At 42.7% G+C, this 27,937-nt stretch overlaps 2 protein-coding genes across 4 annotated transcripts; one reads left to right on the top strand and one right to left on the bottom strand.

Annotated features, from left to right (window-relative positions):
* The first annotated feature begins 3,730 nt into the window (after window positions 1–3,730).
* LOC109877846 (uncharacterized protein KIAA2026) lies at window positions 3,731–16,595 on the top strand. 3 transcript variants are annotated; one of them, XM_031802770.1, is made up of 8 exons: window positions 3,731–5,870; window positions 7,613–7,813; window positions 9,252–10,837; window positions 11,016–11,071; window positions 11,210–11,308; window positions 11,581–11,696; window positions 11,799–11,977; window positions 12,214–16,595. In XM_031802770.1, exons 1-8 carry the CDS (start codon window positions 5,179–5,181, stop codon window positions 15,726–15,728), a joined length of 6,444 nt encoding a protein of 2,147 aa, XP_031658630.1. In that variant the 5' UTR covers window positions 3,731–5,178; the 3' UTR covers window positions 15,729–16,595. The 3 variants fall into 3 exon arrangements, with proteins under 3 accessions (XP_031658630.1, XP_020325664.1, XP_031658629.1); XM_020470075.2 differs by having other exon boundaries at window positions 11,013–11,071; window positions 11,210–11,299; XM_031802769.1 differs by having other exon boundaries at window positions 11,013–11,071.
* A 50-nt stretch (window positions 16,596–16,645) lies between these two features.
* On the bottom strand, window positions 16,646–19,639 carry LOC109877848 (melanoma antigen recognized by T-cells 1-like). Its single transcript, XM_020470076.1, has 5 exons — window positions 19,518–19,639; window positions 18,978–19,066; window positions 18,645–18,741; window positions 18,251–18,352; window positions 16,646–17,434 (listed from the first exon to the last, which is right to left on the bottom strand). The coding sequence occupies exons 2-5, from the start codon at window positions 19,040–19,042 to the stop codon at window positions 17,366–17,368; spliced, it is 333 nt and encodes a 110-aa protein (XP_020325665.1). The 5' UTR covers window positions 19,043–19,066; window positions 19,518–19,639; the 3' UTR covers window positions 16,646–17,365.
* Between the last annotated feature and the right edge of the window lie 8,298 nt (window positions 19,640–27,937).

The raw sequence follows: 27,937 nt of genomic DNA, 5'->3' as shown, positions 1-27,937 counted from the left end.
TATTGACTGTATCTTTTGTTTATTCCATGTGTAACTCTGTGTTGTTGTATGTGTCGAATTGCTTTGCTTTATCTTGGCCAGGTCGCAGTTGCAAATTAAAACTTGTTCTCAACTAGCCTACCTGGTTAAATAAAGGTGTTCTCAACTAGCCTACCTGGTTAAATAAAGGTGTTCTCAACTAGCCTACCTGGTTAAATAAAGGTGTTCTCAACTAGCCTACCTGGTTAAATAAAGGTGTTCTCAACTAGCCTACCTGGTTAAATAAAGGTGAAATAACATTTTAAAAAATAAAACATGACTGTGTTTTTATATCCTGCCTTTGTATAGGCTCTTGAGGTTAAATAGGCTATTATGTCATGCTCCTGTCACACAGCTATACTGTACAAACTCTTCTTTTTTTTATGGTTCCAAAAGGGTTCTTTGGCTGTCCCCATAGGAAAACCCTTTTTGGTTTCAGATAGAACCCTTTTGGGTTCCATGCAATGACGTACATAAATCCTGGATTGCTGATGCTTCTGTATGTATTGGCTTTGAAGGCACCAGTCGGCCATATTGGCACTCCCTAGTAGCAGCAGTCATCCAATTACATGTTTAAAGTATACACTTACGTTTATTTAAGTATTTTGTGTTGTAGTGGGGACAGCACCATTAGTACTCTCTAAAAAAAAAGGGAAATGTTTTAATATATTTTTTTCATTTTTATCTTTATCTCACATAATTTAAAAGTGTGAATTAAGGTGTCTGTCATATAACCAACGTGTCAAAAATGAATGTAGACATTAATACATTCATTTCTATAGCATCCAATTATTTGTTTATTTTATAATTGAGTATTATGAAGGCTGCGCGGTGGCTTCAATTACAGCGCCCCCTGTCAGTCATCTAGGGTTTATACACATCATTGGTTCCATGTAGAACCCTGTGTTGAAAGTGTTCTACCTGGAACCCAAAAGCGTTCTACATGGAACCAAAAAGTGTTATTTAAATGGTTCTCCTATGGGGACAGCCGAAAGCACCTTCTTTTTTTTTTTAAAAGGGGGAAAAAGTGTACCCATCTGTCATAGGCGACCGGTCTATTTACATTCGAGCATGGTTGGCTATGGCTTTTGAATGGGCGATGGATAAACGGTAGTCTAATATTCGTCGTGTAGCGGGAATAAACCAGTCATATCAGAAAAGGAGAGACATACCCTGAAATATGATTATGATTTAGGCCTAAATAATAAAAGTAAAATAAATATGTTAGGCGACATTCTGCTATGCGATCTTCTTGGCAACGGTAAATGCATCAGTTTTATCATTAGACCTACGTTTTTATCAGCCTACCATTATTATAATTCCCGTTCACAAATCTTTGCTTGCAATACAATTGATCAACCACTAAAAGCTGTGCATACGCATGGTCTGAGATTTGCGTGGAAATATCCATACTTTCCAGTCAGTTCAGCGGTGATAAGTGGAGAAAGTCAAAGTTGCTGGTCCATTATGATATTCTGAGATAGCAATTTTGCATATATAACAAGGCAGTTAGACATTGTAATTGGATCACCCCAGTTTCTAATTTGATCACGATAAATCAGAATAATTCGAGAGTGCTCTTCTCGACCATTGAGGCCTGATAAATCCTACCCCTGCAAACCTATGTGAACTTCACGCCACATAGGCCACATTCAGAGATAAGAAATCAAACATTATGCTGGGTATCAGTCAACCAAGACCTGATGAGAAAGTTGATGGTATGTGCCGTAGTCTTCCATGCAAAGGCACTATGGATTTATTTTCCCTGGTTGACACAGACATGCTCAGGAAAGTGATATCACAATTGAAGCCTTCTGCGTGCCTTCTCGATACTTTCCTCACTACAAAACCATTTTTAATTCCATATCTGAAGAAGTGCAAGCTATTGTTAATCACTCCACAGGCATTTTCCCACTGTACTAAAACTGCTATGGTGAAAATCCTTCTGATGAAAAGTAATCTAGATTATTCCGTTTTTTTTAGCAATCTTCGGCCAATCTCCAACCTTGCATTCTTCAGCAAAATTCTGGAGAATTTGGTGTTCAAACAGCTAAATGATAACTTTATTTCTGAAAAACTCCAATCTGGTTTTCATGCACACCACAGCACAGAGCCTTAGTTAAAGTGCTAACGTATTTTAGAGCCAACACAGATGCCAACATGCTCTCTGTCCTTGTAATCTTAGATTTAAATGCTGCATTCGACACTGTTGACCATGATGTCCTTCGGGACAGACTGGAGAGGTGGGTTGGTCTCTCCTGTTCGGTTCTAAATTGGTTTAGGACCTATTTAACCAGTTGAGAGTTTTTTGTCACCCTTGGTGAACAACTCAGAGAAAATACATATCATATGTGGAGTTCCACAAGGTTCGATTTTGGGTCTGGTACTGTTCGGTTTATATATGTTACCCCTTGACAGCGTTATCAGAAAACACACCATTGATTTTCACTGCTACTCAGGCGATACACAACTGTACATTTCTGTTTCACGAGAGGATTTTAGCTCCACAAATAAATTAGACTGTATTCTTGATTTAAATACCTGGATGGCTCCCAACTTCCTCCAGCTAAATCAAGACGAGAACAAGGTAGTTATTGTTGGAGCCAAAGCAACAGAGAGAATCTTGCCGCACATTTTAATTGACGGACAATAAAGATAAAACACCAGGTAAAAAACCTAGGTGTTATTTTGGATTATGAACAAAATTTCGAATCACACATTAGGAATGTCATCAAAATAGTTTACCACCTGAGGAACATTTCCAAAGTACAGCCTTTTCTCTGATACAGAGAGACTCATCCACACTTTTATTAGAAGCAGGCTTGACTACTGTAATGCTCTCCTGTCTGGTCTTCCCAAGAAAGCCATTGGTCAACTGCTAAACATACAGAATGCTGCAGCACGGGTACTGACCAAGACCAGACGGAGAGCACACATTACACCAGGTCTCTGCACTGGCTGAATGTGAGTTTTATAATTCATTTTAAGATGATTCTATTGGTTTCATCATCCACACATGTCAGACATGCTTTTAAGTTATGTACCCAGTAGGGTAGGTCCCTCAGGTCCCCTGGCCTTTTAACTATCCAAAAGCCTAGGACCAAGAGGCATGCAGAGGCAGCCTTTAGTTAGTATTCCCCCAGCCTCTGGAATAGCCTGCCAGAGAACCTGAGTGTGGTTGAAACTGTGGACATATTTCAAAGAGATCTCCAAACACATATTTTTTTGCTTTTCCTTAGATTGTTTTTTAGTTGTTCAGTTCTTTTTTAATCTTATGTTTGCTGTGTAGTAAATATTTAAGCTTTTATTTTCATAGTTTTTTCCCCTGTAAAGCACATTGCGTTCCATTCCATGTCTGAAATGTGCTGTATAAATAAAGCTTTGGTTTGATTTGATAAATACCAAGCTTTGCAGGAAAACTGCCGCACGCAAAGTCTGTATTTTTTTGTGCACACACACTTTTGTTAAATGAGGCTCCAGGGTGCATATGTCAACCGCTATGAACTGATGAAGCTTGACTGACCCCACTGAACCTTCTAAATTATTGGTCAATTTGCCATCAGCCTCACGTGAATTGCACATGGAAAAACTGACATGCTTTTCCTCTGTTGTTTTAAAAAACAAACTCAGAAACCAATTTTAACAGGATAGGTGAGAAGTGTAGTGAACATTATCTACCATATTACTCTCCAGTCAAGGGGAGGCAGGTAGCCGAGTGGTTAGAGCGTTGGGCCAGTAACCGGAAGATTGCTGGATCGAATCCCCGAGCTGATAAGGTAGCAATCTGTCGTTCTGAACAACTCGACTAACATCGGCTTTATGTTGCCCGATGCAAATAAAAGTAATATCTACTTTATGAAACCCAAATAAAATAAAAAATATTTTTAACCCAAATAAAATGTGACACGCGACTACGTCAGGGTGCACCGCACTGAGGAGGTTGCGAAGAAACAACGTTCGGGGAATATTTTGATAGCATAGCCTCTCGACTCTAGTGTAACCGAACCGCTAGCTACTTAACTGTGGAGACCGTTTAGTTGACTGAGATAGCAAAATCGCTACAATTATGAAGCTACTTTGTCATTAGCTAGTTTAAGTTTGTTTGAGAAATATTCAGGTTCATTTACATGAATCGTTAGCTAACCCACTAACGTGGGCTAGCTACCAGCTACATAGCAAGCTTTATCTTGCCGAATCGCTCTTATCTTTCTTACTAAGCTTGTTTCGTTGGCTCATCATAGCAAGGATTCATTGCTGTGTTGCCTAACTTTCCTGTAAATCACAGTATTTTCCCTACTAACGCTTCTGCGGACAGTACAGACGCAGGCCTTTGATTGGAAACAATGAGCTCGGATAGAGGAGACAGCCAACGACGGCTAGCTAACAATTTGGCTACTACTGTAGTAGCTTGTATTGGAGGCGAACTGAAGTCGCAGATTGTTGGGGTAGCTACTGTAATGGCCTTGTAAGTTAAGATATATTTCTCCATTCTGTAGACTATCGGTCCCATCATAACGTACCAAACTAAGAAAAGGAAGACCAATAGCTAGCTAACGTTAGCAAATGTTGAAATACACTTCACTTTGTTTAGCTATTATGTTAACTGCTTGCTTGCTGTCAGCCTTACCGGTTAGCCAGTGAACTTGGCTACTGTTAATCGTTTGCGGTGGATCGGTTAACTAAATAAACCCCACATAACTAACATTATTCGTTCATTTAGTTATCAAATTAACGCTAACAGAACATTTCTCAGAATGTCCCGTTAACCAACTAGTAGCTAGCTAGCACTAGCCAAGGCATGTTGGCTAGCTACAGTATCCAACTGGTCGCTAGCTTACTGGCAGCTACGTTAGCTGTCTTGAAGTTAGTTACCACTCATACTGTATTGTCAACTCTATTGCACTTGCCGGTGAATGTTTTTAAGAGTCAAACAAGGAAGGACTAGCTCGCCAAGTTATGTATGTGACCCTAATGTAATTGTCAGGAGATAATATCCACTACCAATTGTGCGAGCTGCTTTTCAAAGATGGCAACAAAGCGTACTAATGTTATGCTACTGCTGCGGTCAGCTAGCTAGCAAGGTTACCCAATAAAAGTGGGACAGTTTTAGTCAGTTGGTTAGCTAGCTACGCCCTATTGAAATACAGGGCTGCCAGCAACATGAAAGTGCAAACTGAAACCTGCAACCCATCCAAGGTCCCACAAAACGACATGTCAGACAAAAGGGACAGCCACCACAGTCATTTTTTTTCTCTCAACCAAGACTGTCGGAGTGAACTGTGTTCAGGATCTCAGCAGCAGAAAGTTCACCTTGTATCATCATCAGACTCAAAGTGGCACAGCACTCAATGCAGCAGGCTAGTAACTGAAGGACTCAGCAACGGAACCTCCCTGGAGAATGTAAATGTTCTTTCCCACGATAGTTCTACCAATAATTTTGCACTAAGACATGGGGTGCCTGAAATCTCAAACGACCTGTCATTACCTGAGGTCTACATACCTACCACAGTTAGAGTTGAAGAAGACCTTAGCTATGAGTTACAGCAGGCCTATAGGATATTTCACGGGTTTCTCCTGGAAAAGCACAAAGGCATTACGACTCCATTCTTGCACCCCATCGGCTTCAAGGACCACACTGACGGGGCCGAGGGTCAACTTAAGCAGTCCATGTGTTTCAGAAGGATGGAGGAGAAGTTTGTTAGCCGGGAGTATGAAACCATCACAGAGTTTGTGGCAGATTTCAGGCTGATGTTAGAGAACTGCTACAGGCACCATGGGGTCGACCACTGGATTTCTAAACAGGCACAGAAGTTGGAAATTATGCTTGAGCAGAAGTTGACACTGCTGTCAAGGTAAGAAAGTGCAAGCCTTGCATACATACACTACCGTTCAAAAGTTTGGGGTCACTTAGAAATGCCCTTGTTTTTGTTTTTTAAGAAACACTTTTTTTGTCCATTAAAATAATATCAAATTGATCAGAAATACAGTGTAGACATTGTTAATTTTTATTCTACCTTTATTTAACTAGGCAAGTCAGTTAAGAACAAATTCTTATTTTCAATGATGGCCTAGGAACAGTGGGTTAACTGCCCTGTTCAGGGGCAGAACAACAGATTTGTACCTTGAACTTGCAACATTTCAGTTACTAGTCCAACACTCTAACCACTAGGCTACGCTATTGTAGCTGGAAACGGCAGATTTCTTATGGAAAATCTACATAAGCGTACAGAGGCCCATTATCAGCAACCACTCCTGTGTTCCAATGGCACGTTGTGTTAGCTAATCAAAGTTTATCGTTTTAAAAGGCTAATTGATCATTAGAAAACTCTTTATCAATTATGTTAGCACAGCTGAAAACTTTTGTTCTGATTAAATAATCAATAAAACTGGCCTTCTTTAGACTAGTTGAGTATCTGGAGCATCAGCATTTGTGCATTTGATTACAGGCTCATTCCCACTGGGAATGTGATGAAATAAGTCAAAGTTGAAATAAATAATTCCCTCTACTATTACTCTGACATTTCACATTCTTAAAATAAAGTGGTGATCCTAACTGACCTAAATCAGGGAATCTTTTCTAGGATTAAACGTCAGGAATTGTGAAAAATTTAGTTTAAATGTATTTGGTTAAGGTGTATGTAAACTTCTGACTTCAACTGTAGATATTCCATAAAAAGTTTCCAGCTAGAATAGTCATTGACAACATTAACAATGTCTACACTGTATTTCGGATCAATTTGATGTTATTTTAATGGACAAAAATGTGCTTTTCTTTAAAAAAACAAGGACATTTGAAAGTGACCCCAAACTTTTGGAAAATGGTGTACATTTGATTTATTTATTTATTTATTTCACCTTTATTTAACCAGGTAGGCTAGTTGAGAACAAGTTCTCATTTGCAACTGCGACCTGGCCAAGATAAAGCATAGCAGTGTGAACAGACAACACAGAGTTACACATGGAGTAAACAATTAACAAGTCAATAACACAGTAGAAAATAAGACAGTCTATATACATTGTGTGCAAAAGGCATGAGGAGGTAGGCGAATAATTACAATTTTGCAGATTAACACTGGAGTGATAAATGATCAGATGGTCATGTACAGGTAGAGATATTGGTGTGCAAAAGAGCAGAAAAGTAAATAAATAAAAACAGTATGGGGATGAGGTAGGTGAAAATGGGTGGGCTATTTACCAATAGACTATGTACAGCTGCAGCGATCGGTTAGCTGCTCAGATAGCTGATGTTTGAAGTTGGTGAGGGAGATAAAAGTCTCCAACTTCAGCGATTTTTGCAATTCGTTCCAGTCACAGGCAGCAGAGTACTGGAACGAAAGGCGGCCAAATGAGGTGTTGGCTTTAGGGATGATCAGTGAGATACAAAGCCTACATATTGTATATAGGCTGCATTCATTCACACTTAACACACATTCAATGATATTGATTTGCTGCTATAGTGGTAACAAAAAAACAACACTTATTTTATTACATAATTTAACCTTTGACATCAGTAGTGTTTGATTGATCCATGACCCATGAAACTACTGAGACCCTAACCCTATGATGCTCTGTTTGTATCAACCTGCCCAACCAGGGCGCTGCGAGAGAAGACCACTCTGGCAGTGACCTCCAAAGGTGGTTTCGGGACAGAGGATGAGAGGGGGCCTGTGGGCACCTCAACCAGACGGAGGTCCGTGCCTCGCAGCCTGGCAACTATAACAGTGGGGGGAAATGAGTCCATCATGGTCCAGGCACTCAGGCTGGAGGAGCAGCAGAAAGCCAAGGAAGAGAAGAGGTTAGATATGGATGAAATGTAATGCTCCAGTGCCCGAGGCTAAGGCCTGGCCAGGCAGATGTTGGGTTTTCTATGTCCCGATTCCCTCCACGGTCAATAAAAACAAACCAATTCCATAGACTACTTAATCCAATGACACTATACATACAGGATTACAAAAACAAGTTTTATAATATTTCATTCTAATTCCGTGTATGACTATATCAAAGATGTGGCTGTGATTGTTAGACTCAGTTTTTAGTAGTTGCATTTGATTTAAAAACTTTGACCACACTCCTTTCATACATATTAGCCCATGGTAGAAGTGTTCGGAAAGTACATTTTTGGACCTGAATGCCAAAACATTTAGGAGATTGAGGTGTTCAAAGTGGATCCATTTGGCATATCCTACCATTGAGACATCCATGTCTTCATCACTGGGAAATATAAGCAGTTGAGTTTGGTGTCATTTAAAAGCTTACAAACACGGATGCCAGATTATTTGATCATTTCTTGAAAAGTGAACTTTAATTTTCACATGTTGTAATGTAGACCCTATTTTGAGACTGCCTACTGGTGAATGCAGGGTGGGTGTCATTTCAACCATAGAAATATAATGGGCATATCCCTTCAGACCACTGCAATTTAGCTGGTACATAATTTACGTTTTAATTGAATTAACATTTAAAGTCCAATTACTACCACAAAGATGGCTGCCGGTCCACCCACTATCAAATGTCAACTTAAATGGTAGAAGTGGTCAGAAAGTAGCTTTTTATCGCGCCCAGGCTCTGTCGTAACCGGCCGCGACCGGGAGGTCCGTGGGGCAACGCACAATTGGCCTAGCGTTGTCTGGGTTAGGGAGGGTTTGGCTGGTAGGGATATCCTTGTCTCATCGTGCACCAGCGACTCCTGTGGCGGGCCAGGCGCAGTGCGCGCTAGCCAAGGTTGCCAGGTGCACAGTGTTTCCTCCGACACATTGGTGTGGCTGGCTTCCGGGTTGGATGCGCGCTGTGTTAAGAAGCAATGCGGCTTGGTTGGGTTGTGTATCGGAGGACCCATGACTTTCAACCTTCGTCTCTCCCGAGCCCGTAAGGGAGTTGTAGCGATGAGACAAGATAGTAGCTACTAAACAATTGGATACCACGAAATTGGGGAGAAAAAGGGGGTAAAAATAAATAAAAAGAAAGTAGCTTTTTGGACCTGAATGCCAAAACATTTAGGAGATACAGGTGCTCAAAGTTGGCCCATTTTGCATATCCTACTATGAAACATCTGTCTTCGCTGGAAAAAATACAAGGTTGAGTTTGATATCATTTAAAAGCTTACGAACAGGGTTGTCAAACTATTGTATAGAATGTTTTGTTCAAATCAAAAGTGGTGCAGTCAGAAAGTGATTGAAATCAAATGGAATGACCCATATCTGCTTCATCAACTCATCCTTCATTTCTGATTTTAGGCAGCGGGAGCTGGAGAAGAAGGAGTCAGAGGAAAACTCAGCCAAGGAAGTAGAGGAGTGGGAGCGCAGTCTTCTCTCCCAGGTGGCCCAGAATCCCGTGAAAACCTTGTGGGAACTCCCTGCCATCGGCCACTTCCTCTGCCTGGCCCAGGCAGCTCTCAACCTCCCAGAGATAGTGTTCTTTGAGCTGGAGCGGTGCCTCCTCATGCCTCGCTGCAGCATCTTCCTCTCCAAGATCATGAGTTCACTTCTCTGCCAGCCCCAGAGGAGAGGGATGCTCCACCGCCGCCCAGCCCTCACATACCGCCGCTGGGAGTCCGAGCTGCGTCAGAGGGTGCAGGGCTGGTACTATGCTATGGGTACAGCGGAGGATCAGGGCTGGATGGCTGAGCAGCTCGGCCTCTCCCATCAGTTCTTCAGGACGACCGGGGAGGTTAGTCCCCTGGAGGAGAACCCCTTCCATCTCCTACCCTTCATTCAGCGTGTGTGGCTGCTCAAAGGCCTGTGTGACAATGTGTATGAGACCCAGAAGGATGTGCAGGACGCTGTGCTGGGCCAGCCCATCCACGAGTGCCGCGAGTCCATCCTGGGCTATGACGGGAATGAGAACGCCTATATCCACTTCCCGCATTTCTGCGGGGCGGACCTGCGTATCTACTGCCAGAGTGCCAGCATGCCCCCGGACTTCCCCTTTCCAGCTGTCTGGGTCAGGCGGGTGGAGCCTGATGAGGGAATATCAGAGGACTCGGACGAGCAGAAGGACTCTGAGCATCTGGTTTCCATGGAGACGGAGGACTATGAGGAGAAACCTGGTTCTGACAGAATGAGTGGTGGTAGGATTAAAGGGGAGAATGGGGGCACGAGCAGGGGTGGGCAGTTTCACACGTGGGGAATGGAGGAGGATGAGGACTCTTCTGTTTCTGTAGAGGATGGTGATAAGGAGGACTATAAGCCTAAACAAAACAGACACACTGGCTCTTCTACTCCCTCCTCACATATCAAGGACTTTGTGGGCAGAGGGTGTGTGAAGAAAAAGCCACAGGAAGTGGAATATAGGCCTGATAGACTCCAGGTGAAACAGGAAGAGGGGTCGGACTCAACCTCCTCTGGGTCATCCTCAGAGTCATGTGAGACGCGTCTCAGTGTGGGGGAACACAGCTATACGGGCAAGTTCCCTGCTCTCCCTGGTGAGATAGCAGGTAGGCCTAGTGTGGCTGTACCAATGAGACAGACTGATGTTATAGCCGACGGGGACAAACTCACTGAGGGGCTGAAGCCATGTCCAAGATGTGTCTCCAGAATGGGGGCAAAGTCAGAGGACAATCATCGCTGCCGTTGTGCCAAGAACAAGGCATTAACAACCTCAGCTTCTGGGGCTGGCCACACCCGCAAGATGAACTTGACAGAGGATAACATGGACAGGATTCGGGCCAAGAAAAGGAAAAAAAAGAGGGAGGTACGTGCAGCAGATGGACAGCTCAGACCAGACAGGACCCGCCTCTGCAAGGCCAAAGCAGCTAAATCCACCCTCCAGAGAGCTGCTACCAACATCAAGAAAAAGGACAAGAGAAAAAAACGCAAAATGGGTGGGTAAAATAACTTTCTGCTTTGCACATTACTCCTGTCTTCCTACATCAAGCTTTTGCAGTTGTTTGGCCAAATTATGTCAAACCCGTCAAGAGACTGTTTGTTTAAAATGAATTCAAATGCTTTGGCTGATTGATTGTCTTAATTACTCAGTAAAATAATATTCTTTCTCAGCAGGAAAAAAGCTGTCTTCAAAGAAGAAACCTCAACTCCCAGTTGAACACGGATTTAGGGTAAGCCCCACAGTTTTTGTTGTTGTATTGTTTTAATGCAAAATACGGAATAGGAATGAATATGCTATTTGAATCCATGAATGCTGATTTGTCTTTCTCCTTCTCTTCCCCATCTGCCTCTCTACCCTCTTAATCCAGTTGGTGTGCACCAGTCTAGAGGAGCTGAGGGAACTCATCAGCAGGACAGAGGATGAGCTGGATGAGCTGGAGAGCACCAAAAAGAGATCTGTTAGTAAAGTAATAAATCTTTTTTTAAATTGTATTTTGGTTTGACTATACCGTGTCAAAAAAGCATTATATACAGAAACAACTTTTACACACGGTATGGGTGGATTACATCGATACATTGTTTAAAAAAAAAAAAGAATGGAGGGAAAACTTCTATTGCTTGTCTACTATGGGAGTATATGGCATCGAGAATAAGAGGGGGAATACGATCTACAGTGGTTAATGCTTTCAAGCATTGGGTTTGTTTAGTCTTGACGTCATGTGTTTTAATGGTTTTACAGGAAAGGTGGTATTTCAGGAGAGAAGCCGTGAAAGACCTGCACATCACTCTCATAAGGCTGCTCAACGAGCTCTCCCCATGGGAACCCAAACTGGTCAAGGCTTTCCATAGGAACAGGTAAGGCACTTGCCTGAAGGCAGTTATATTAACCTAAAAGCTGTGTCCGGCAAAAACACATAACTGTCTCCCCGATGCCTGTTATGTCATCTGTCCCCACAGGCTACGTTTAAAAAAGGATTATGATGACTTCAAAAAGCACCCCGACTGTGACAACTTTGTCAGAGAGGAGTGGGTGGCAGAGGATGTGGACAGAAGCACAGGTGACGACACTAGACTGACTGAAGAGGAGGAACTGCAACAGCAGGACCAGACAGTTCAGAGAATTCTGTGGACAGGAGGTAAATTGTGCTTTATTTGTTGCTACAACTGAATAATAAATCACAGGAGCAGCATATACTAAGGAGGTAGTGTGTTTAACCTGCACCCTCTTGGTTAGGTCGTTATTGTAATAGAGAATGTGTTCTTAATAATTTATCTAGTTAAATGTTAAATATGCATTGGAACCACATAATACAAATTGTCAGGGCATTTTAGAATTAATACGTTGTACTTTTTTATTGTTGTTTTTTTGCAGAGGACTCGGTGCAGCTTAGAGCAGAGGCATTGAGAGGCAGCTTCACCGTGGTAACCAGACAAGAGATGATGACCTTGAATGAGCATAGACCTTCCACTCGGGGCTTGAAGCGCCTGCACAGCGGTATAGACGAGGACCCAAGTCCCATTAAGAGAGGCAGGATTGGCAGTAACGAGTTGACAACTTCTCCTGAAGGATCAGAAATGGAAAAACGACCCAGGGAAACAAATCCAGTAGCACAGCGGGCTGGAGAGACAAGCCAAGTTGTTGTAACACCTATGGCTGGTTTCCAAAGGGCCTACAAGCCTGTTCAACTACATACCCTGCTGGCTAAGAGTGTAGGGAATAAAGTGACCTTAATTCATCATCAGCCTGGTACAGGTGTTATCCGCCATGTTGGTCAGGCACAAAGCAAGGACTGTGCTTCTTCCATGCAAGCTACCAAACTTCAACCTTCTTTACCACAAAGCTCTCGATACCTACCACGACCAACAACACCAACATCTAAACACTCACAGACGGTCCATACCACGCCCATACCAAAGAGCCCCATACAGGTTGTATACAAGATACCTGAGGGCATGGGTCTGGTCAGGAAAGATGGGAGCCCTGTGAAAATCGAAGTACAGCCAATCCTGGACCAGAAAACAGGGAATAAGATAATGCAACGAGTGGTCATCCTGCCATCGAACATGCTCATTCAAAAGTCGGAGGATAAAAGTCTGCCCCAGCAACTAAGGACTCTCCAGGTCCCAGCCTTCAAAGATTCCACTCCACTGTCACAAAGCTCTGGGTTCACCATGCCTCAACGTCATGACAACCGGATCCTAACACCCTCAACTACCATCTCTCCTAGGTTGCAGACATCTCTAACTCCAGGTTACAAGGTTGTCCAACTCCCTGGTTGCAAAGCAAGTAGCACTACCCAAAATGTTATACCAAATAGATTCAACCCCGTCAGTGCGGCATCTACTGATCCAAGCAAACCTCCGGACCGTAAACAAGAGCTGAAGACTGTGTGCATCAGGGACTCGCAGTCCATTCTAGTCACCACTAGGGGGGGCAACACTGGCGTTGTCAAGGTGCAGTCATCTGACCAGAGTAGACCTGGTTCGATACCTGCCAGCCCTGTCATCACCATCTCTCCACAGTTCAAAGCCTTCCTCGTGTCCAAGACGTTTCCACCTGCTGCCACTACAGTCCCTGTGGTCACCAGCACACCTGTAGCCCAGTCGCGATCAGGACCTTCACTGTTACGGTCTTCAACTGTCACAAGTTCAACAACTACACGCCAGCCTCCAATCACTGCTGTCATTCCAATGGCCAGAAGTCAGACCGCGAGTTCTGATGTTAACGTTGCTGTAAACCAGGGCTGCACTGTTTCATCTACACTTGCTGTTAACGCACAGCTACTTAAAAGCATTGTCACTGTACCTGGTAAACCAGCAGGTGCCACCCAGACGTCTCTGGTCCAGTGTGTCAACAAACCTGTTCTGAAAAGGGTAGGTCCAGATGAAAAGGGTAGGTCCCCCCCATTCACAAAGTTCATCCTGGTCTCTCCCTCCTCAAACATCACGTCTGCGGCTGCAACCAAAGTCACTTCCACCACGGCTCCCTCTGCTCTTCCAGGTCAAAGTTTCATGTTTATCAGCCAATCACCATCTACAGGTAATCCAAAACCGGCATCATCAGTGTCTGGACCCACCACACAATCCCCGACCATGTCGATACCCACTGAAGCAATGAAGATCGGACTCAACCTCGGTCAAGCTATTGGCAGTGCTAACTTCAGAGCTTTGAATAAGGTCCAGAGCATCAATCTGCTTCCAGGTTCTCAGATAAGGCTACCACAGCAGGCAAACCTTTGCAGGCCAGTTAGTGCACTCGCACAATCTACTTTAAAAAAAACATTTGTATCCGCCTCAAAGTCGGGCCTTCTTGCAACCCCATCGTCTCATATTGTCACTAGCGCTGCACATTTGCCGTCCTCCACACGGCTGACTGGATCTCAACTACAAGGCATCCCTTCATCCTCTGTGATCCCCAATCGAATCAAGGTAGCTGGGCAGCCAGGGTCTTCTATAATCAGAGGTTTGATCTCCAGCAACATACCAGTGTCAGTCACTACACCGCTAAGCCCTGTCAAAACATCCCTCCTCACATCACCGGCGCAGGTTTCTCAGTCTCAGAACTCTGTCGGTGTCGCCTCACCTGCTCAGATGCTAAGCACTCCACAGTCTCCAACTGCCCCTATATCCACTCAGCAGTCCTCTCCAGTACAGCCAGCTGGTAATACCAATCCTGTCTCCAGCACCATCACCACTTTGCAACAAAAGATTGTCATCAACACCACTGCTACTCTTGCAGGCGGCACGCAGATTCTCCTCAACAACACCCGTTTTGTTGTACCTCCTCAAGGCCTTGGGCCTGGCCAGCATGTCCTCATAATCTCCAGCCCTGCCATGCCTGTGGCAGCTCCTAGTCCCAGGGGAGCGATCCCAGCCACCGGTGTACCACAAGGGCCAATGTTACCTGGGCTAGCTCTACCTGCACAAAGCCCCAGAATGGCCAGACCACCCGGGACACACCAGCCTCAACAAGCAGCACTTAGATCCCCAACCCTGGCAGCACCATCCACTGTGAAAGTTGGACCCTCTATCCCTGTCTCTTTCACTGTCCCTCGCCAGATGGTGGCTGTTCGAGCCTCACTATCGCCCACCAGCACCACCACCAACAGTTCTCCACAAGTTTCACACTGGCTCCCTGCTCCGGCCACCATACACACTCATGTGGTTGGAGCTCCACATTTAACTCAACCTGAAGGGATGGGCGGCTTCTCACTCTCTTCCCTGCCAGGAAGTCCCAGCGCAGCTCAAATGGCAGGAGTTGCACAGAGCCCATCAAAACAGCTCCCTTTGCACACAGCACTCGGTGTCAACACACCAGTCAAAGCACAGCAGCTAATGTCATTCATGCAACCTATGGGAGTGGTCTCCAGGTCCAGGACACAGGTGCTGCCGGCAGTAGCTGTTCCCCCAATAGGGAGCACTGTCTCCAGGATGCAGACTCCTCCCGTGGCAACCATACCATCCATCGGGAGTGCTTTCAGTAGCAAACAGGCGTCTCCTGTGGCAACTGTCTCTCCATCCAACTGCACTATAATCATGACACCAGCACAACCTATCAGGACGGTAATGTCGGCAGAGACTATCCGCATGCCCACTGTTTTATCCAATCCTCAGCAGCAGCAAATACTGGGCCTGGGCAAGCCCCCTTTGCAGTCTTTACAGGCGCCTGCATCAGCAGTGCAAACAACCAGCCCCACCACCAAGCTACTAGTGAGTCCTGATGGTGCTGTTTTAAATTTGGCTAGAGGCCCTACCACCATCACAGGCCTGCCAGAGATGGCTAACAAGTCTTTGGCTGCGTTGGTTGTTACTCCTAACTCTACTGGGAGAGTGCCGTTGCCTAGCGCAAATACTGCCAATCCCTTAATGCCTACACAGGCTGAGTGAAGTGGACCTATCAAATGAAAGACAGAGATTGAAAGCCAGTACCAGTGTGATGTGATGAAGCAGACACATATTCCAGATAACTTTGTGTTCTGGACTGCTTTAGAACATTCTAGAATGTTTTTGGTAGAAGGTTTATCACTGAAATGAACAAACAACTTACAAAGTTGGTTGAGAAACTGCCTGGTTGAGCTGCACTTTTACTTTGCATATCTGAGTGTGTTTTAAGCGATGCTAGATAAACTTTATAGTTGACTCAGTTTGCTCAAGAAATGTAGGTGGAAATGTATTTGTGATGGTTTTCTATTTCTTTAAGCTAACAGCATTTTGGGGTTTCCTTCTCACAAAGTTTAAATGTGAATTTGGACATTTTTAGTTTTTTAAAAACCTTTTCAAGGCCAGTAATACATATGTTGTAAATTGCTAGGGTTGCAGGGTAGAGCAAATGGATTTGAATGTGATGGTAATACTTTTCATTGACATTGAATATAATTCTGAAATTATATCCATTTTAATTCCCTTAGATTGGAACAGCACTTGTTTTATTCTGTCTACCAGACTCTTAGGACTTTCCCTCAGACCTATTGTAGTATGTTCTTCAGATGTGTGTTGCCTACTCAAGAGGCAGGTCAGTGTCCAAATGTAATTACATTGGTTCTCTTCCATTTCCAGCAACTATTTGGGACAAAATAGCATTTTACATGATTGAAGTGCAACTTCTAAATGATTTGTCGAAGCCCATATAAAACATTTTGGACGTTATATTTATTTATTTTTCCTATCATAGATTTCTCAAAATATTTAGCGGTTACATTGTCATTGGATAACTGTGGACATTTCTGCATGGAAATAAATGGTGCGACTGTCCTCCTTAAGAGTTTTGTGGTGTTCATGTGAATTAGGCACTTGGTAAACTCAACTGTGTTTTTCATTTTGTAAGTTCTTTATTGAAATGTATACTTTCCAAATCCTCATAAGTACATTTTGAAAGATATAAGCAAACAATCAAGCCAGTAAGCTGTTGTCATTAACTTCAGAAGAATTCTCAATTGCTGCTACACATTTGGTTGTCACTAATGTAACGTAGCAGGCATAAAATAAACACCTGATACTAGGTCCCCTACATACTGGTCTTGACGAGAAGGAAACAAATAGTCAGGGGAGGTTCTATTCTGCACTGTTCAACCAATCCAGTAAATGTGGAGGAGGAGTTAAGATGGAGCGTCGCCTTGTAAACGTCCAAAAGAGGAAGTCGAGTCATAGGCTCGCTTTCCATTCCTCCTGAAAACCGGAACATCCGGTTTGTTGGGGACTCGGCGGAAGCTAGGTTATCACTGAAATGAACAAACAACTTACAAAGTACAACATTGTTATGTTAGATATACAGGGATTGATAGAAAGTCTTGTTCTTTGAGCAGCATTCAGAAATAAAAGCTTGTGGAGCTAAAAGGTCAGTACATTAACATGAAACTACAGTGTCCCCCCCCCAAAAAAAAAAATAATAATATTGAAGAATACTTCTATAAACTTGTGATAGTGAATAGAGTGCAAAATATTTGTTCTTCACAAGTTTGATCATGTGTTTAATGACATAACACATGAAGTTTCATCTTTTTGGTTATCCCACAGAGGACTTGTTATTAGGGCGAGTAGGGAGGAGGTAGGGGTCCTGATGAGATCTTCTCATAGGCAGGAGGTGCATTGGGAAGCTGAAACACATCAATACAAATACACACATCATTTAGGAAACAACCAGGATAAAACCCTCTGATAATTGAAATACTATTTCCCTTTTCACAGTATTGTACCGACACGAACCAAACTGCTGGCTTGGATATTCACATCGTCCTTTTCCTAATGATTGCTGCAATGATGATGGATGCATAGGTCAGCTCAGTACAGCTTGGTTCGGCTCAGTCTTGTGAAAAGCCCTTATGTCGAAATATGCCCTTTCCAAGTACAATTATGCACCCCTTGGGGCCCTATGAATTCCAGATCGTAATCCCCTCCTGACGTCTGACATAATCTCTGACTGCACCACCAGTAGCCATATTGCACCAGGCAGCTCATGTGCCCCTTATTCCACAAAGAACCCTTTAATTCCAGGAAAAGTCATGGAGATTGGAACTATAGGCCCTTCCTTCATGGTTGTGTTGGTGTGTATAGTCGAATGAATGCAGTATGCTATGATCATGGCCATGGGTTGGTCACACTGTTGCCTTCCAGCGCATGACTGTCCATGTCTGCAGCATGTGATCGAATCCTGGTTCCACCACTACGCATAAACAGAAATGCTCTCTTCACTTCTGTCTTTGTACACAGATTTAAACCTGCAGCTGTGTTTACACAGGAAGCCCAATTCTGATCTTTTTCCCAATTAGTGGAACAAATATCTGAATTGGCCTGCCTGTGTAAACGCAGCAATAGAGGACAACTCCATTCAATAAAACATCAAATACTATTAAAATAAAAAAAGTAAGTTCTGACCATTGACAAGCCCAGTACATCCAGTCCGAGTCTCTTACCACAGGTCGGAGCTCACTGAGGCCCATCTTGTTTTCTGCTGCAGCTCTTCGCTGGCTGAACTGTCCTCCACTGAATCCTGGCGGGGACCCTGATCTTGGGCTCTGTGGGGAGAAAACAGCAATGTTAGTAAGGGGAACAGGAGGAATAAACCCTGTTGGACAGCAACCGATTACCTATTGCCACTATTCCATCTCCTTTAGATCTGTGAATGAACTGGACAGGTGAAAGATCCATATAATGTATATCCCTATTCCTTTCACCTGTTTTAGGCCTATTCTCTTCAGATCATTTCATATGAAGTGAAGGAGAGAGGGGAGAAGATGAAGCCATTTTATACCATAGAGATATGCACTCTTTGTCATGCAAGGCAAGTGCAGCTTGGACAATTCTTACCCTGATCATTTTGTACCCGCTTCTCCTCTTGAAATACCAGCATCCGACGATGAGAAGGGCTGCGAGAATTACAACCAACAGAGCTATGCCAGCTGCCCTGTGGCGCACCAAACAAAATGTAGTATTATGAATAAATTCCTAATACTTTCTTCACCAATGGATACATTTTAAGATATAAGATGGCATAACAAATCGAATGACGTTTTCTGAATGTCTGTAAGGCCTATATTCTACACAGTTCTAACTACCAGTTTAATGCTACAAATAATATCAGAAAACATCAATTAAATTCATGTTTTTTTCTTTTAGTTAGATTCAATAAAATCCACGAACTCTTCGGCCCTGACATGCTGTCCTCCTCTGCTTGCAAAATAAACGTTGAAGTCACCGCGAGGCATCTCTTTCCATCCAGACTTTTACACCTGAGGAACATGATGCAATTACCATTATAAACGGTAGGAAACCGTTATTACAGGTTTATTTCAACATCAATAACAGGTTAAACTATATAGGCTAATCCACTGGTCAAGTATATTGAACATTTTGCCGAAAAAATACATAGCTACAAATTGAATTTAGGCTAAATTCCAAAGCAACATCAACATATCAGAAGATATTGACATTTTCTATCCTATAATATTTTCTGTAGGGCTATGAATAATGTTATTTCACTGCAGCATCATAATGTAGCCTGTACCATAACTAACAGAAAATCTGAATCTTGATCAACATTGTATAGCCTAAGCTTCTATCAATATTGAAATAAATTGATAATTTTGAAAATGTAATAATTTAAAATATTTTTTTCTAAGTTCAAAAGAAAACTGAATGGACCTGTCCATCAATGGTCTGTGTTTATGTAGAAAAAGTTACCTAAAGTAGATAATTAGATTGTGAAGGGTCCGGTCCTTCTAAATTGCTTCTCAGCGCTTTCCCGAAAGCTCTCAGTCTCACTTTTCTTTGCTTAAATCTCTGACTTGAGAAAAGGTTAGAACTGTGAGGGGAGGAAAGGAATGCTCATGACCGTCACGAGTTCTACCGCTCATACTTAAAGCCATTGAACTGGACTAATGGGCGTGAAAACCCTCCAGTCCTGGAGCCAGAACACAATTTATATTATGGACTCGATTATGGAAACTTTATCTGTCTGACATGGCGCCCAGGCTCAGCACGCTTCATTATTCACATTAATAAGGGAAACTTCATAAACACTTATTCCTAGTTTTATATATAAGTAACACATCAAGGATTAAAATATTTAATATAATTCACAATATCATTTGAGTACATTTATTTCATTTCAGTTCATAAAAATAACGTTAGGTAGCCTACCTTTATTGCACACCATTGATATCTTGAACATTTCCCTGTACATGTCACCAGAAATTATGACCAAAAAATGAATCACTAAAATAATACCAAAATATTGCTTTGTAATTCTAACCTAACCTATTAGAATTCCTGTGAATAAGATCACGTGTTTTATTGTATTGTAGTGGTAATGTAGTAGGGTGCTCTTGATAGTGTAGGGCTAATATCCTTTTCATTTGTTGCCTGCTTTGGCATTATAGTAGGCCTACTTTCAGATTATCTTGCAGTACCAAGGAATGGTCTGTAGGGTGCACAATATGATTACTTTCTGCCTCACAGTCAGTTCACACTGACTGATAATAGTCAAATAAAGTTCTAAACCACTGCAATGAGCACTGCAACAGAACATAAACTCAGCAAAAAAAGAAACATCCTCTCACTGTCAACTGCGTTTATTTTCAGCAAACTTAACATGTGTAAATATTTGTATGAACATAACAAGATTCAACAACTGAGGCATAAACTGAACAAGTTCCACAGACATGTGACTAACAGAGATGGAATAATGTGTACCTGAACAGGGGGGGGGGGGGGGGGGTCAAAATCAAAGGTAACAGTCGGTATCTGGTGTGGCCACCAGCTGCATTAAGTACTGCAGTGCATCTCCTCCTCTAGGACTGCACCAGATTTGCCTGTTCTCGCTGTGAGATGTTACCCCACTCTTCCACCAAGGCACCTGCAAGTTCCCTGACATTTCTGGGGGGAACGGCCCTAGCCCTCACCCTCCGATCCAACAGGTCCCAGAAGTACTCAATGGGATTGAGATCCGGGCTCTTCGCTGGCCATGGCAAAACACTGACATTCCTGTCTTGCAGGAAATCAAGCACAGAATGAGCAACAGAATGAGCAGTATGGCTGGTGGCACTGTCCTTCTGCAGGGTCATGTCAGGATGAGCCTGTAGGAAGGGTACCACATGAGGCAGGAGGATGTCTTCCCTGTAACGCACAGCGTTGAGATTGCCTGCAATGACAACAAGCTCAGTCCCATGATGCTGTGACACACCGGCCCAGACCATGACGGACCCTCCACCTCCAAATCGATCCCGCTCCAGAGTACAGGCCTTAGTGTAACGCTCATTCCTTCGACGATAAACTCAAATCAGAACATCACCCCTTGGTGTTTTTCAGAGTCAGTAGAAAGGCCTCTATAGTGTCCTAGGTTTTCATATATGTGACCTTAATTGCTTACCATCTGTAAGCTGTTAGTGTCTTAAAGACCGTTCCACAGGTGCATGTTCATTAATTGTTTATGGTTCATTGAACAAGCATGGGAAACAGTGTTTAAACCCTTTACAATGAAGATCTGTGAAGTTATTTGGATTTTTCCGAATTATCTTTGAAAGACAGGGTCCTGAAAAAGGGACATTTCTTTTTTGTTGAGTTTACAAACACATACCAAATAAGGTAACTACTTGAGTCATAAACCACATTTTTGTGGTTGTTGGAAAAAACAGACATGAAGCAGAAATGTTGAAACATTTCAAGCCAATAATAATTGTTTGCCATAGAGTAACCATTACAGAATAGGATATGTCAAAATGATTGCGTTTCATACAGTTTTGTAAAAACGGCTAGCTGGAGCTTGTAATCAACTGTTGGCTGTGAATGCTCTCACCTGCTAGTACTTAATGCTGATTGTTAAGGTACTGGGCATCTGTATTCATCGACCTGGCCCATGCTTTCGACTCTGGCCACATTCTTATCTGCAGACTTAACAGCCTTGGTTTCTCAAATGACTGTCTCGCCTGGTTCACCAACTACTTCTCAGACAGAGTTCAGTGGAGGGCCTGTTGTCCAGACCTCTGGCAGTCTCTATGGGGGAGCCACAGGGTTCAATTCTCGGGCCGACATTTCACTGTATACATCAATGATGTCGCTCTTGCTGCTGGTGATTCTCTGAATCCACCGCAGATGACACCGTTCTGTATACATCTGGCCCTTCTTTGGACTGTGTTAACTAACCTCCAGACGAGCTTCAATGCCATACAACTCTACTTCAGTGGCCTCCAACTGCTCTTAAATGCAAGTAAAACTAAGTGCATGCTCTTCAACCGATCGCTGCCCACACCTGCCCGCCCGTGCAGCATCACTACTCTGGACGTTTCTGACTTAGAATATGGTGTCTGGTTAGACTGTAAGCTCTCCTTCCAGACTCACATTAAGCATTTCCAATCCAAAATTAAATCTATAATCGGCTTCCTATTTCGCAACAAAGCATCCTTCACTCATGCTGCCAAACATACCCTCGTAAAACTGACTATCCTACCGATCCTTGACTTTGGCGATGTCATTTACAAAATAGCCTCCAACACTCTACTCAGAAAATTGGATGCAGTCTATCACATCTGTTTTGTCACCAAAGCCCCATATACTACCCACCACTGCAACCTGTATACTCTCGTTGGCCATCGCCAAACCCACTGGCTCCAGGTCATCTATGTCTTTGCTAGGTAAAGCCCCGCCTTATCTCAGCTCACTGGTCACCATAGCAGCACCCACCCGTAGCACGCGCTCTAGCAGGTATATTTCACTGGTCACCCCCAAAGCCAATTCATACTTTGGCCGCCTTTCCTTCCAGTTCTCTGCTGCCAATGACTGGAACTAACTACAAAAATCACTGAAGCTGGAGACTCATATCTCCCGCACTAATTTTAAGCACCAGCTGTCAGAGCAGCTCACAGATTACTGCACCTGTCCATAGCCCATCTTTAATTTAGGCCAAACAACTACCTCTCCCCCTACTGTATTTATTTATTTTGCTCCTTTGCACCCCATTTCTCTCTACTTTGCACATTCTTCCACTGCAAATCTACCATTCCAGTGTTTTACTTGCTATATTGTATTTGCCTTTACCTCCCTTCTCACCTCATTTGCTCACATTGTATATAGACTTATTTTTCTACTGTATTATTGACTGTATGTTTGTTTTACTCCATGTGTAACTCTGTGTTGTTGTATGTGTCGAACTGCTTTGCTTTATCTTGGCCAGGTCGCAATTGTAAATGAGAACTTGTTCTCAACTTGCCTACCTGGTTAAATAAAGGTGAAATAAAAAAATTAAAATTAAAATGTCCCCGTCAGTCCATTTTATTGGTAACCTACATACATGGTAATGTAAAAGTTGTATTTTTTAGTGATCCAATATGTAACAGACTCCCGAGTGGCACAGAGGTCTAAGGCAGTGCATCTCAGTGCTTGCAGTGTCACTACAGACCATGGTTCGATCCAGGACTGTATCACAACCGGCCGTGGTCGTTAGTCCCATAGGGATGTGCACAATTGGCCCAGCGTAGTCTGGGTTCGGGATGATTTGGTCAGGGTAGACCATCATTGTAAAGAAAATGTTTTTAACTGACTTGCCTAGTTAAATAAATATTTAACACACATCATTTGGTTTCAATCATTTGGTTTCAATCCAGAGAGGTTAGAAAAAGTATCTAGATCCTCAATGAGGCTGTGGAGGGATACAGATTGTGGATTTAAAAGAAAACATGAGTCATCAGTGTACAATGACACCTTTATTTTTAGCCCTGGATTTCGAACTCCTTGATATTATTGTTGGATTTTAACAGCTAACATTTTGATGTCAATAATAAATAGATTTGCCGATAGTGGACAACCTTGTTTTACTCCTCTTGACAGTTTAAAACTTTGAGAAGCAACCATTATTTACTATGTTACATCTAGGGTTACTATAACTTTAACCCATGTTATAAGAGATTCTAAAAAATGTCAATAGTCCAGGTATTTATATTCCAGTCATACTTTATCAAAAGCCTTTTCAAAGTCAGCTATGAATACCAGGCCTGGTTTCCCAGATTTTTCATAGTGTTCTATTATTATTATGTTGCTCTTGTCTGTATGCTGTCTTGCTTGTCCTATGTTGCTCTGCGGGTGCTCACTGCTCAATAATTGTCTATATTGTAATTGTTTTTAATAACCTGCCCAGGGACTGCGGTTGAAAATTAGCCGGCTGGCTAAAAACTGGCACTTTTACTGAAACGTTGATTAATGTGCATTGTCCCTGTAAAAATAAAATAAACTCAAAAAAATAACTTTTTAATTCTATGCGCTAAGCATTTTGCTTCACCACACCGAAGTGTAATATGGACTGGATCTTTATATTTAGCACTTGGATCCTGTTTCAGTAATAATAAAGTCAGATCTTCTTGTTGAGTGTCTTATAATCGACCATTTATATAGGAGTGGTTAAAACATGTTAATAACGGTCCTCTGAGTATATATAAAAAAGGTTTGGTATAGCTCCACTGGTATGACATCCAGCCTTGGAGTTTTCCCAAACCTAAAAAGCTGTAGTTTGCATCAAGAAGTTCCTCCTCTGTAATTTGGCCATCACGTGAGTCATTCTGTACAGCTGTTAATTTGACATTATTAGTAGAAAATAATCCATACAATTAGCTTCGGTTAGTGGAGATGGAGGAGACAAACAAAAACATCTGCTTGAAGTACTTTACTTCCTCTTTCAACATATTGTTTGGCGAATCGTGGGTGACTCCGTCAGTGTAACAAGTTTCAGTCAATTATTTTTGCTAGCATTTCTATGTTGAAGAACAAAAAAGAATTACACTGCAACATGTACATTCTGTATTCTGGTTGTGTGACCAATACATTTGAATTGATTATAGCTAGGTATTCATTTGCAAAATAAGTAGTTTGGCTTTTATAAGGTGTTATGAGCCAATTTTAACCTATTAGGAGGCCTGCAGTAGGGATGGTCTACTGTGCGATGAGAGAGTTGTGTAGGGCAGCTCATCTTCTCCTGGGACTTGACGGCTTTGTGTGTGTGTGTGTTGTGGGTAGTGAAAGCAGACCCATACTGCTTAGGAATGCAGGATAACTCGTCTGCATCCTGGGGCGCAAAAACGACTCCTCTTTCGGGTACTGGAACATCTTCACTGTAGCCAGGTCCAGTGGCGATTTTAGGGGATGCATGCCAGCAAAGTCACTACACAACACAATACTTAACAATACATTAATTGCACTATAATGGTGACAAACGGTACCCATAAACTGTTAGGGTCTACATAAAGCTGTCCCAACAGCAGAGTTTTCTTTTCAGCACCATGTAGTGAATCCTTACCACTGTTACACCTGGCAAGCAGCGGAGCCTTGTCTGGCAGCAAAACAGTTCATTCAGCCACATTTACTGCCTTTAAAATAAACATAGCTGATATGGCTGACTTGCTTAAACAAATGTGGTTTCTACTGACAATTGAAAATGTACAAACTATGGCATAAGGGGACGACGAGCGGATAAGAGGCAATCCATAATTTAGATTAAGACATTAATGAGTGAGCTAGGACGGACGTAGTCAATATAATTTGTTCAGCACTTTTGAAATGTGCAGCAACACATTTCTGAATATGGTCCGTTCTTACAATATTCTCCCTGTACACTAAGTCAGAACCATAGGATAAATAAAGGGGGCATATACGCAGACAATATTCTCTTACAATATTCAATGATAACATTTATCTAAAACAGGCTATAGGCTACATGTGCACCACCAAGTCAGAACAATAAGCTAAGTTATGAGGGGGAAAGGGACCAAATTATTAGGGTGAGGCACATGACCTACTAACAGCTTACTACACACCATGCACTTATTATTACTTTATTAGCTACAGTATACATATCTCCCTGGCATATTGCATAATTTATGCAGCAGCATAAAATACATTTTTGGACTCACCTTGTTGTGCTGTGCTCCCTTGAACAGGAAAGTGGCTCGGCGGTCCTTCTTGTGGGCACATTTTGTTGTTGTCACACCCTGATCTGTTTCACCTGTACTTGTGATTGTCTCCACCCCCCTCCAGGTGTCACCTATCTTCCCCATTGTCCCCTGTGTATTGATACCTGTGTTCTTTGTTTGTCTGTTGCCAGTTTGCCAAGTAAACCAATGTTTTGTTTCTCAGCTACTGCTTTTCCCCAGTCTCTCTTTCCTCACCCTCCTGGTTTTGACCCTTGCCTGTCCTGACTCTGAGCCCGCCTGTCCTGACTCTGAGCCCGCCTGCCTGACCACTCTGCCTGACCCTGCCTACCGACCGGTACCTTTGCCCTCCGCTGGATTTTTGACCTCTGCTTACCCTTACTGTTGCCTCTGCTCTGGTTTACTGACCACTGCCTGCCTTGACCTGTCTATTGCCTGCTCCTATTGGATCATTAAACTATTGTTTATTCGATGTGGTCTGCATCTGGGTCTTACCTTCATACATTATAGTTATCAAACTTTGTCATCAAAGTCTGGCATTCTCTGGATTTATGGTGCTTTCAAGACAACTGGGAACTCTGGAACAAAAAGGTTAAATCATGACGTCAGTGATCTTCAGGTCGGAGCTCAAGAAAGAGGCCAGATTTCCCGACTTGGAATTCTGAGTAGAGGACCGTTCAAAACATATTCTCCTAGTCGGAGCCCGTTCCCCCCCCAACCCCCCATACTCCCACTTCCTTGAGTGCGCTCTTAGGGTGAAGGTGGTCGAGGTGTCAAGGATTCGGACTGTGCAGCTGATCTCAAATGTGGAGGCGGTGAAGAGAGTCGAAGGGGTGAGAGGCAACAGTGTTGAAGATATAGCGGTGGATGCTTTGCAACCAGTTCCTAGTGTTTTTGAGTCAATCGAGTGATCTGGATACACTCATTGTGAAAGTGGATGTTGTGCCATTGATAACCACCGTGATTAATTGTACAGCACAAGTGTCTAAGAAGTTCAAGAAGCTGGACGGCGTTATATCTGCAGTCGAGAAGTTTTTTGGGCTCCAAGACTTCGCGGCAGAAGGCACTGCAAGGATTATTGTCGCTAGGAAATGTCCTGCCCTCAGAGGAGTCTTCTGAGCCTGTGTAGGGACCTGATTAGAATGTTGTTTTTTTACAGAAAAGCTGGTTGATTTAGTTAATTTCGTTTTTGATAGTTTGTATGATATTCTATTTATTTTTACCCACATTATTTCCTTTTTGGGGATCCTTATTATCCACCCGTGGCAGAATGTACATCAATTGTTGTGAACGCCATTATACCATAGAAGACATCTATCTATCTGCAGGTTGAACCTGGTGAGATTGTAGATTCCTAAATTGACAGTGCAGTTTGTTTAGGCAATATTACAGCTAACTAGTTACTTTACATGCTGATAATGTCTTTGATATTATTGTGTGTAGCTACGTTTCCTTGCTTGCTAGCTTGCCAGCCTATAGAGAGCATTTGCATTGTGGATTTTGTAATCGACTTGAACAGATTTCGACAACGATTTTCATGTTCCTATCAACCTTATCAACCTTATTATAACACCAAAATGAAACATTTGTTCACAAAAAATCTCACATATTAGTGCTATTTAACACTGTAAATTAAAGGAATGAGTGGTTTTGGGTGGATTTTTACTTTAAGTACCAACGGATGAGGGCATTCACAGCGACCACTCAGATGAGCTCCAGCTAGCTGTTTTTACATGATCTTTTATATCGCCGGATTCTGACCTGGCCAGTGGCGAACATGTCATTCAGGGCAGGTTACATCAGCATCTTACTTTCAAAATCTTCGCTAACAGTCATCATCATGAATCATTGTCTACAATCTAAAGGCAAATCCTTTTTTATCCTTGTCACATGAAGAGAAATAATGAAGAGAATGTAAAGATAAAATCGGTTCTCATCGACCACTGGACATACCCATTACACAACAAGTTAAAAATGGCTAATTCAACAATGAATGGTTTGGAAGTAATCAGTGGCTAACTGCAAGTATTGCAAAGCAATCCCTAGCCTGTTATTCAGTGGAGTAGCTGTGTTTTCCAACCCCGAATTCCCACCATAAATCCAGAGAATGCCAGACTTTGATGACAAAATTTGCCCACAAAGGACCGCCGCGCCACCTTCCTGTTTAAGTGAGCAAGGTGAGTCCAAAAA

This window comes from Oncorhynchus kisutch, linkage group LG23 (assembly GCF_002021735.2).
Source record: "Oncorhynchus kisutch isolate 150728-3 linkage group LG23, Okis_V2, whole genome shotgun sequence".
NCBI lineage: Eukaryota > Metazoa > Chordata > Actinopteri > Salmoniformes > Salmonidae > Oncorhynchus > Oncorhynchus kisutch.
The sequence above is the reverse complement of the archived record's forward strand: the minus strand, read 5'-3'. Positions and strand labels throughout refer to the sequence as shown.

Bases quoted from the DNA above. Each gene is read 5' to 3' on its own strand.
- LOC109877846 (XM_031802769.1), top strand. From the start codon at position 5,179: ATGAAAGTGCAAACTGAAACCTGCAACCCATCCAAGGTCCCACAAAAC. The intron at 7,814-9,251 runs GTTAGATATGGA...TTCTGATTTTAG, and splicing joins AAAGCCAAGGAAGAGAAGAG to GCAGCGGGAGCTGGAGAAGA. The intron at 11,978-12,213 runs GTAAATTGTGCT...GTTTTTTTGCAG, and splicing joins GAGAATTCTGTGGACAGGAG to AGGACTCGGTGCAGCTTAGA.
- LOC109877848 (XM_020470076.1), bottom strand. From the start codon at position 19,042: ATGCCTCGCGGTGACTTCAACGTTTATTTTGCAAGCAGAGGAGGACAG. The intron at 18,742-18,977 runs GTTCGTGGATTT...GGTGCGCCACAG, and splicing joins CAGCATGTCAGGGCCGAAGA to GGCAGCTGGCATAGCTCTGT. The intron at 17,435-18,250 runs GTAAGAGACTCG...GATGTGTTTCAG, and splicing joins TCAGTGAGCTCCGACCTGTG to CTTCCCAATGCACCTCCTGC.